The 11,544-nt window shown below is 34.4% G+C and overlaps 1 protein-coding gene across 3 annotated transcripts in view; it reads left to right on the forward strand.

Moving 5' to 3' along the window:
- Positions 1 to 11,544, forward strand: part of LOC136025429 (mucin-2-like) — a 163,589-nt gene that overhangs the window by 84,182 nt on the left and 67,863 nt on the right. For all 3 annotated transcript variants that reach the window (XM_065701458.1, XM_065701461.1, XM_065701460.1), the window contains exons 5-6: positions 3,195 to 3,410; positions 6,157 to 6,434. In XM_065701458.1, the coding sequence (XP_065557530.1) occupies positions 3,195 to 3,410; positions 6,157 to 6,434 (494 nt within the window). The remainder of the gene's footprint in view (positions 1 to 3,194; positions 3,411 to 6,156; positions 6,435 to 11,544) is intronic.

Raw genomic sequence — 11,544 nt, forward strand, 5'->3', positions numbered from 1 at the left:
GTGAGCAGCATTTAACGGTGTTAGTTGTAAAACGAACATAAATTAAATAAAAAAAGTTTTTTTTTTAACTGAAAGTAAATATCAAGATTAAAACTCAAAGCGAACAAAAATTATTTTTTATATGAAGTGGTGCCTCCCCTCTTTAATACTATGCTCTTTACGCTAAGGCGTGACTGTTCGTCCAAGATTTTTAATAATGACTCCCGAAACACAAGGGCCATTTAACTAGAATAGGAAAGTTTCAAACAGTTCGTGGTAACGAACTGTAAGTAAGGAGCGTGACCCGGCTCAATAGTAAACGAAACTCTAAAACACAGAATTTTGATTTCAATAGATATATCAATAAAATTGGCTTATTATACTCATCTATCAAAGGCTAAGAGCCTGAGAAAATTTGCTAGGTTTTCAAAAAAGGGAAATACACCTCTAAAAGTCGTATAATCTTATCAATCAGATTCAACGTATCAGAGAGCCCTATTGTAGAGATTTCAAGCTCTGATCTTCAAAAATGCGAAGTTCTGTATTTTTTCAGAAGCATTTGTATTTTTTATGCGTGTTTATTATTATTCTTTTTCCAGGGTTAATCAAATCGACCCTGCGATATAAGAATATCGGTAAAGGGCTCATTTGAACGGATGTTAAAAGTTCTAGTGATTTTTTCGAGTGACCTAAAAGATTATGGGGCAACTAGGCTCCGTCCGATGCTCTTTTTTCCTCGTAATTGTCCAACCAAAATTCTGAGATAGCTATTTTGTTCGGCTTAGTTATAAGGTTGAATTACTATGTCTTTGGAGATATCATGACCCCCACAGCCCCTGGGATAAGGTCGATGAGTTATAAAACTTGTCCATTGTTTATGTATAGTATTTGTTCTTGGAAAGAATGCATATATTTTTCAAGGGAGGGGGACAAATTTTCTGCTTGTGGGATTTTCTTCGGGAAGGAATTTTCATGGAAAGGGAAGTTTCCAGGTGTCGAATTTTACAGGGGAGATTTTACACTTGAGGAATCTGTAAGAATTCCTGTACGAAATTCTCCTTATGTCTTGCTTTGTCTTTGCAAACTCAATTTTACGCGTGGAGATGTTAAGGGTGATTTCCAGGGGTAGATTTTCACCAGGATCAAATTTTGTAGAGAATATATATGTGGGTAGGAGGGGTTTTCCCGTGGAGGTGGAGCCAGAATTTCTGGAATTGTTTTCAAAACAATCAGAAACTAAATAAAAACAAGTTTTTTAGTTGGAAGTAAGAAGTAACAGTAAAACTTAAAATGAAAAACAAATATTGTGAATATGAGGGTTGCTCCTCCTCAAAACCTCGCTCTTTATGCTCAAGTTAGATTTTGTCCCAATTCCTTAAGAATAACTTCTGAAACACAAGGTTCGTTTCATCAGAACAATAAGAAGGTTTTTTAAAGTGCTAAAAAACTTTAGTGTAACAAGCGAGGTGTTAAGGAAGAGCAACCTCCCTCAGATCCTTATTAAGTTCTGTTCATTTTAAGTTTTAATGTTGTTCCTTGTAATAGTTGAAAAAACTAGTTTTTTTTAATTCAATTTTCAAAGCGCTAAGAGATTTAGCAGGAAGAATAAGGTATTGAGGAGGGGGGCAATCCCTTCATATATCGAATAATTTATGTTCATTTTGATTTTTTTATTGTCCTTACTGTAAGTTGAAAGTTTTGGATTTAATAATTTAGCCCAAACAACTTGCAATAGGCTACCAATAGGCTAACAATAGTTTTTTACTGATTTAAACAGAAGAGTTGAGAGAAAGAGTCAAACTTTAGCGTAAAGAGTGGGATGTTGATGAGGAAGCAGCCCCTTTCATATACGAAGTAATTTCTGTTCGTTTTAAGTTTTAATGTCGCTCCTTACTTTCAGTTAAAAAAAACTTGTTTTTTTTTATTTAATAATACATAGGCCCGGTTATGAAAACGGTATAGTTCTGTGTTCGAGAAAACTATTTAAAATTGATCATAAAAAAGGAATTGTCGGTAAATCATGTAATGAAGACATATTTTGCGATTTATTTAGGTGTCAAAGACCTTATTTTCTTGGGGAAGGGGGGTAAATTTGATTAGAATAGCAATGTGTTTTATTTTAAATGTCAGCTAAAATAAGTGATAAGGTTTGTACTTATTATTCAACGTAGCAAAATGTTTTCTATTTCATGGCAACTATTGCCTTGTTTTTGTATCTTTATGTTGGCAACATTGTGGTGTTGAATATTGATATTCTGCAATTATAGATTTTCTTGCATGTGTTTTAGCATCTTTATAATGAAATTATTATTGAAGCAAAAAAAGGAGAAAAAGAATAAAAAGTCAGAAAAAAATAAAGGTCAGTACATGATCTGCGTTTTATAACCACCAGACACAGATAGCAATTCTTGCAGCAAGGTCAGTTTAACCGTTATATTAGAACATCTAAGATCATGTGTTATTTTTATTCTTGTTTAAAGTGGTGGCGTACAAGTGGTGGTCTACATCTTAAGAGAGTACAACCATTTGTACTCTCTTTATCTCTTGATGGACTTAAAGAAAGGCTTAGAACATTTTTAGTTTCGGAGTGAAAGACAAGCAAAATTAAACGATGTAGCATCTTATTCTGGTTGTGACCTATACAGCAAACATGAATTTAGCTTTATGAGTCAATTATAAAACACGCCAGTTATAATCAAACTGGCACATATTAATATATATATGAGCCGGTTATAAATTGTCTCTAGTTTAACCAAGGAAAACCTTAGAGTAACACATCGGAACCTAAATACGTAAAAAATAGCAAGTACATTTTATTCATTTTTTTTCAAACTTTTGCTTTGCATAAGGTCTGAAATGTATGAATCCGTTCGCCAAAAATAAGAGTGAAATTCGAATGAAAAGCAAAACCAAACGATATAGCTTCTCATTTTGGGTGTGACCTATAGAGTAAACATATGGTCAACTGTCAGAATTACATAAAAACAACTATTTGGAAGTCCATTGAATATACTACACACAGACATATTGAACATCAAACGATCATGGCCCTGATTCGCGCCTTGTCTTGCACAACTAAAAGTATTTAAATGAAAAATAAACAATTGTAACGGAGAAAATGTTTTCTGTACTAATAATGGTAAGATATGTTTCAATTTTGAAAGGGTTATCTAACATTCAAGATCTCTACTGTTGTTCCATATTTCCAATTGCAGATAGCACAGAATGTTCTGTTTGTGGACCGACCCACATCTGTAATCCCAGAGCTTCAACTCTCTGTTCATGTAAAGACAATTCCACTGATTGTTTGGACATGCCAATACCACTTCGTTTCCAAACGCTTGAAGAAACGGATCTAGGCGATGAATTTTCGGCTCCTGATTTGTTGAGCGGTTTTGGAAGAAGCGAAGAACTTGGAAGGGCTTTAAAAGGCAAGTGGCTTTATTTTTGAAAATTAAATAAAAAAAACAAGTTTTTTCAACTGAAAGTAAGGAGTGACATCAAAACATAAAACGCACAGAAATTACTTCGTATATGAAAGAGGCTGCTTTCTCATCAACGCCCCGCTCTTTACGCTAAAATTTGACTCTTTCTCTCAATTCTTCCTTCTAAAACAGTAAAAAACTTTAGCGTAAAGAGCGGGGCGTTGATGAGAAAGCAGCCTCTTTCATATACGAAGTAATTTCTGTGCGTTCTAAGTTTTGATGTCACTCCTTACCTTCAGTTGAAAAAACTTGTTTTTTTTATTTAATTTCTGAACGTTTTTGAATCAATGCATGTTTTGATTTTGGCTCTCCGCAGAGGAATAATCAAAACGAAATTTGCATTTTTTTTTTTTTTTGGCTCAATGGCTTTCTCATAATTTTGATCGAATGATTTTGAGAAAAAAAGAGCGGGGGACGAAGCCTAGTAGCCCCCCGATTTTTTGGTTAATTAAAAAGGCAACTAGAACTTTTAATTTTTTACGAATCTTTTTATTGGTAAAAGATTTACCTAACTTATAAATTAGCTTACGTAAAGAACTTTTGTATTCTCATGTTTTTATTACATATATGAGGGGATTCGCCCCATCGTCAGTACCTCGCTCTTTACACTAAAGCTTAAATTTTATCCCAATTCATTAAGAATGACCCCCTGAATCACAAAAGCCGTAGAATAAGTAGTTGAAATTACCGAAAATACTTTAGCGTAAAGAGCGAGGTATTAGAAGGAGGTGAGCCCCTCATATGGGTAATAATTTCTGTTTGTTTTAAGTTTTATTGCTGTTCCTTACTTCCAGCTGAAAAAGCTTTTTCACTTTTATTTTTTAATTGTTTTTTTTTAAAATAATGCTAGTAAATCCGGCTCTCCCTTCATGGAAATTTTCTTCTCCCATTACAAATTCTCGAAGGAAAGTTCCCCCAGCATATCCCCCTCTTCTCAACCCCTCCCCCAAATCAAAAAAATCCTCCTGAAAACGCCTGTATACTTCCCAATAACCATTACTATATGTAAGCACAGGTCAAAGTTTGTAACTTGTTGCCCCTCCCACGGGGACTGTGGGGGAGTAAGTCGTCCCCAAAGACATAGTTATAAGGTTGTTCGACTACGCTGAATAAAATGGCTATCTCAGAATTTTGATCCGTTGACTTTGGGAAAATAATTAGCGTGGGAGGGGGCCTAGGTGCCCTCCAATTTTTTTGGTCACTTAAAAAGGGCACTAGAACTTTTCATTTCCGTTAGAATGAGATCTCTTGCAACATTCTAGGACAACTGGGTCGATACGATCACCCCTGGGGAAAAAAAAAAACAACAAAAAAACAAAAAAACAAATAAACACGCATCCGTGATCTGCCTTCTGGCAAAAAATGCAAAATTCCACATTTTTGTAGATAGGAGCTCGAAACTTCTACAGTAGGGTTCTCTGATACGCTGAATCTGATGGTGTGATTTTCGTTAAGATTCTATGACTTTTAGGGGGCGTTTTCCCCTATTTTCTAAAATAACGCAGATTTTCTCAGGCTCGTAACTTTTGATGGGTTAGACTAAACTTGATGAAACTTATATATTTAAAACCAGCATAAAAATGTGATTATTTTGATCTAGCTATTGGTATCAAAATTCCATTTTTTAGAGTTTTGGTTACTATTGAGCCGGGTCGCTCCTTACTACAGTTCGTTACCACGAACTGTTTGATATAAACATACAAGGGATTTACTAATTTACTGTTTGAAATCATAACGCACGTAATATTTATTATTCACTTTTTGGAAAATTGTTTACTTCAAGTATGACACATGCAAATATTTTCTAAGTGCTCAATAATAAGTTAAAAATTGTAAAACTAATTGTCACTTGAGATTTTAATAAACTTTGTGGAGGCAGGACCATTCGTTTTCATGAAAACATCTATTTGGCTCTATACTATCATTTGAAAGAAGACTTATTTTATTCAATTATTCAAAAGAAAGAAACAAAATATCGAAAGCATTAGGGGGATCCTTTGATCAGACTCAATTCAGAACTAAAGACCCTGTTTCTTATTAATTCGCCCTCATTGATTTTGGTCAAGTGAAAGCTATTTTATACACTCAACAAATATTTTAGAAGAATATTTTTTTCTGTATATTTTTAGTGGGTTTATTTGTGATATTAATAAATCTCAGCTTCCCGAAAATTTTAAATACACTGTCTGAACAATAAGGAGTGTATACACTTATGGGCAAACGTCCTAGTTCTTGAAGGTAGGTTGTGGGAAGGTAGGTAGGTGGTGAAGGTAGGTGGTTTAACCCCTCACCTATAAAATTTAAGATGAACTGAATAACTCTAAGTGGATGTGTAAAAAATATTTTAACCTAGTTTTTTTCGGTTACTTTCAGAGAGAACAGAAAACTAGATCTTTTTTTGTGTTGAGACTGTTTTGGGATCTAAGGAACCATTTTTTTTATATAAACTTATGACTGAATCAATGCAAACGGAGTATGCAGTCTTGTTAATGTTTGGGTTCTTCTTTAAAATTTTAGTAAAATCTTATTAAACTCATAATTATAGTAAAATGGTTAAAAAATAGCTTTTCAAACGACGCTTCATACTTTTAATTTTGCAAACCAAACATCTTGCCAAATTTCAGTAGATTTGTGAGTGATCTTTTGATGTATTCTTATGAGAATTGAAATTTTAAAAGTAATAGTTTTTTAGGTTTTCCAAAAAATTTGCCCCCGTGTCCACGATATCATCAGAAGCTTTGCCAACTTATAAATGGAGATTGTGTCCCAAGCTTATCAAAAGGCCTATCATGTGAGTGCATGGAAAACTATGTCATGTCAAAAACAGGAACTTGTACCCCCATACACGAGATTGAAGATGACGTTTATAGAGCTCAACTTTTGCTCCGAAACGATGCTCCGTGGTCTGAGGATCTGGCCGACAAAACATCTTACCGATATTTAAGACTAAAGAGAAATGCCCTTAGATTTGTGAGTATTCTTAAGCAAATCGATTCACATACACAATGAATTGTAAGTAAAGAGTGACGTGTGCCATTGGTACCCAAAACCATTAGAAAATAAAAATTTAGTAGCAATAATCACATATGAAAGTAAACAGTGGCATTAAACTTTAGAACGAGTGGAATCTCTCCTGTGTCTTTAAAGACACCTCCACTCTTTACGATGATGTCTGGGATCTTTCCCTGAAACTTTGTGAGCAGTACAAAATAATCATTTCAAAGAGATAAAAATTGCTTTTTCAAAGTGTATTATAATTAGAAAAGCTTATTGAGGCGTATTTCGTTTTAATACGTAACTTTCCAAGTCACTGGTAATGAAAGGGTAAATAAAACACTTTCAGTTATGAACTAACTTAATGCTTTAAGCTCAAATATCTTTTAGACTAAAGATTGAAGTTTAGCATAAAGAGCAAGGCATTGAAGAGTGGACAGTTTGCCTCGTATACGGAATAATTTATTGTTTAAGCTTTTATAGTGCTCCTTACTTATAGTAGGACAAAATACGTTTTTTTTCTGATCGTTTTTCAAATAATCCTAGGAATTTTGCTCCCTCTGTGGAAAACTGTCGCATTAGAAAATGCACCAGAGAAAGTTCCTCCCACATAAAATTCTTCCACTGTGAATTTACACTAGTACAATTTCATCCTTACTGTGAATCTCCCCCCCCCCACAGAAATTTTTACTTACAATTCCACCTGTAGTTACTCCTTCACATACTTTCATTTGAAGATAGAGTGCTTTTATTTAATCACTAATACCTTTAAAGTAATTGGGGAATCCCCAACGTTGAAAATATTTCCCAGGATCCCCTCCCCATGAAAAGTTTGTTCCGCAGAGAACTTCTAAATGGGTAATTTTTCCCGGTGATATTCCTATGGGGGTGAATTTCTTCTGTGCAAAGTCCCCGTTATGTAAAAATCCCGCAAGGAATCCTAACTCCGCCAAAATTATTCCCTGGACAATTTCCCCAAGGCATCTTCACTTGTAAAATGGGAACGCCAGCGAGATAATAAGACAAATAAAACGAATTTTAAATGCAAATTCTTACAAATACCCACTATTTAAAATTTCCAAAGGAAACTCCAACGGGGAATTCTTCCTGTAGAAAATTATGTTCTTGTTCTGCAAGTCTGATCACAGGTGGTTTATTTCTGCAAAAAGTTGTTAAGGTTAAAAGAATATATGCTTTCATCCCCCACTCCTCCGAACTTAAAATACACATTGGTATTATTACGAATGGGCTCAAGAAATAACCGCCATCAGGCGACAAGTAACCGATGCATCTGAACTCAAAAATAGTCCTTTGCTAAGCTTTTGGTGTCTCCTCTATTGCGGTATGCTCTGATAAGACTCACCTTTCTCATTTTCCCTTTTGTCAAAAACTCTTCTTAGGTTGTGACAAAATGTCTACCATTACTTTAGCTCACCCTGGGAGCCATACCAGCCCACTTTAGACTTTTTGATTGGCTCAAAAAGATTAAAATTGTCGCAAAACTAGAGAGAAGAGTCCCTATTCACCTCAACAACCATTAATCTTGAGAAACGATACCAATAAAAGAGCTTTTTTCTTCTACTTCGTATTGCTCGTCAAGGGAGTTTTTCTTGTGTCAGGGTTTAGATCGGGGTCAAAGTTTGGTGTTGGCTTGTGACGCTTCATACATCCAGAGGAAAAACCATTAGACATAATTTGGTTGTCAATATTGGCTTCAGTGTCAATCTATATCCGTCAATATATTGTCTAATTTATTTTTTGCGTCATGGTCAGACACTGAGAAGGACTGCCACTGGCTGGAAGATACATTAAAATAAGAATAGTAGGATATTGAAAGGGTCAGTGCCCTATGATTGACAACAAGGTGCCGAGATGGTAGTTGAGAAAAATAAATTTGGAAGGAGATGCCAAAAACAAACAACTATCAATATCTGTGCTAGACCCGTACTTTCGAGTTTTTTCGAAATTGAAAATGTTAAATATTGAATTTTATTAATCAAAACAAGCCTAATGCCTTTTATTAGTATTTAAGGTATACTGACCATCCTTTGGTATTTTGTTAGGGTAAACTGTTGTGGTTAGCTGCTAACCACCTGTAAAAATTAACAGAGTCTATTGAAATTAACAAAAAAGGCAAGAACTGTATTTTCGTGATGTTTTAGAACGTGATGTTTAAGTATTCTCATTTCTTTTTAGCGAATAGCTATCATCTTCACAGTCACCAATTTTCGAGCAACGAGACGTAGGTTAAATCCACATAAGAATATGCTCAAAAGTTCATACCCCTTTGTTCCTAAGAGAAGGGCTTGAAATAAGCCTATTAAATATATCAGGTTCTAGTCTAGTTTTTTTTATTAACTAATTGATTACAACAGGCTAATAGGTTTTCTCAAAGCATTTCAAATCTATTCTATACCTAAAAGATGAAAAAATGAGGAAAAATAACTTTTAAGAATAGCCAAAACAAAGTGGCATCTTATTTGGCATGAAATAATCTATGACTATCATAATACCTCCAAAAATTTCCAGTAGCCTAGCTACTAGGGGGAAGAGAAATTCAATGAAAAGGGCGCGGGATTTTCTGGCATTACTATAAAAAAAAACAATGAAAATATAAACAGGAAAAAGTTTTTCAACTGAAAGTAAAAAGTAGCATTAAAACTTAAAACTAACAGAGATTATTGCGCATATGAGGGGTTCTAAAAATAGTTTAGCATAAAGAGCGAGGTATTTAAAAGGAGATAAATACCTTGCTCTTTGTGCTAAGTATTTTTAGTAATTTCAACTATTTATTCCACGGCCTTTCTGATTCAGGGGTCATTCTTAAAGAATTAAATAAAAAAAACAAGTTTTTTGAACTGAAAGTAGGGAGCGACATTAAAACTTAAAACGAACAGAAATTACTTCGTATATGAAAGAGGCTGCTTCCTCATCAACGCCCCGCTCTTTACGCTAAAGTTTGACTCTGATTCTCAATTCTTCTTTTTAAAACAGTAAAAAACTTTAGCTTAAAGAGCGGGGCGTTGATGAGGAAGCAGCCTCTTTCATATACGAAGTAATTTCTGTTCGTTTTAAGTTTTAATGTCGCTCCTTACTTTCAGTTAAAAAAACTTGTTTTTTTTATTTAATTTCTGAACGGTTTTGAATCAATGCATGTTTTGATTTTGGCTTTCCACAGAGGAATAATTAAAACGAAATTTGTATTTTTTTTTTTTTTTGGCTAAATAGCTTTCTCATAATTTTGATCGAATGATTTTGAGAAAAAAGAGCGGGGGAGGAAGCCTAGTTGCCCTCCGATTTTTTGGTCAATTAAAAAGGCAACTAGAGCTTTTAATTTTTTACGAATATTTTTATTAGTAAAAGATTTACGTAACTTATAAATTAGCTTACGTAAAGAACTTTTGTACTCTCATATTTTTATTACATATATAAGGGGGTTCGCCCCCTTGTCAGATCCTCGCTCTTTACACTAAAGCTTAAATTTCGTCCCAATTCATTAAGAATGAACCCAGAATCACAAAAGCCGTAGAATAAATAGTTGAAATTACTAAAAATACTTTAACGTAAAGAGCGAGGTATTAGGAGGAGGTGAGCCCCTCAAATGGGTAATAATTTCTGTTTGTTTTAAGTTTTAATGCTGTTCCTTACTTCCAGCTGAAAGAACTTTTTCATGTTTATTTTTTCATTGTGTTTTTAAATAATGCTAGTAAATCCTGCGCTCCCTTCACGGAGATTTCCTTCCCCCATGACAAACTATCGATGTAAAGTTCCCCCAGCATATCCCCCTCTTCTCAACCCCTCCCCCAACCAAAAAATCCTCCTGAAAACGCCTGTACACTTCCCAATAACCATTACTATATGTAAGCATTGGTCAAAGTTTGTAACTTGTTGCCCCTCCCATGGGGACTGTGGGGGAGTAAGTCGTCCCCTAAGACATAGTTATAAGGTTTTTCGACTACGCTGAATAAAATGGCTATCTCACAATTTTGATCCGATAACTTTGTAAAATAATTAGCTTGGGAGGGGGCCTAGGTGCCCACCAATTTTTTTGGTCACTTAAAAAGGGCACTAGAACTTTTCATTTCCGTTAGAATGAGCCCTCTTGCAACATTCTAGGACAACTGGGTTGATACGATCACCCCTGGGAAAAAGAAAAAAAAACAACAAAAAAACAAAAAAACAAATAAACACGCATCCGTGATCTGCCTTCTGGCAAAAAATACAAAATTCCACATTTTTGTAGATAGGAGCTTGAAACTTCTACAGTAGGGTTCTCTGATACGCTGAATCAGATGGTCTGATTTTCGTTATTTCGAGATTCTATGACTTCTAGGGGGCGTTTCCCCCTATTTTCTAAAATAACGCAAATTTTCTCAGGCTCGTAACTTTTGATGGGTAAGACTAAACTTGATGAAACTTATATATTTAAAATCAGCATTAAAATGCGATTCTTTTGATGTAGATATTGGTATCAACATTCCATTTTTTAGAGTTTTGGCTACTATTGAGCCGGGTCGCTCCTTACTACAGTTCGTTACCACGAACTGTTTGATTGTGACAAAACTTAAGATTTAGTGTAAAAGGCAAGGTATTAACGAGGGGACAAACCCCCTCATATACATAATAAAAAATATAAGAGCATAAAAGTTTGTTACGTAAGTTAATTCTTAAGTTACGTATATTTTTTTACTAATAAAAACGTTCGTTAAAAATTAAAAGTTCTAGTTGCCTTTTTAAGTAACCGAAAAATTGGAGGGCAACTAGGCCTCCTTCCCCACCCCTTATTTCTCAAAATCGTCTGATCAAAACTAAGAGAATGTCGTTTAGCCAAAAAAATTAATATACAAATTTCAATTTAATAATTAATGTGCGGAGAGCCAAAATCAAAAATGCATTAATTCTAAAACGTTCAGAAATTAAATAAAAAAAATTAGTTTTTTAAACTGAAAGTAAGGAGCGATATTAAAACTTAAAACGAACAGAAATTACTCCGTATATGAAATGGGTTGTCCCCTCCGCAATCCCGTGCTCTTTACGCTAAAGTTTGATTCTTTGCCACAATTCTACTTTTTAAAACAATTCAAAA

Source organism: Artemia franciscana, chromosome 3 (assembly GCF_032884065.1).
Source record: "Artemia franciscana chromosome 3, ASM3288406v1, whole genome shotgun sequence".
NCBI lineage: Eukaryota > Metazoa > Arthropoda > Branchiopoda > Anostraca > Artemiidae > Artemia > Artemia franciscana.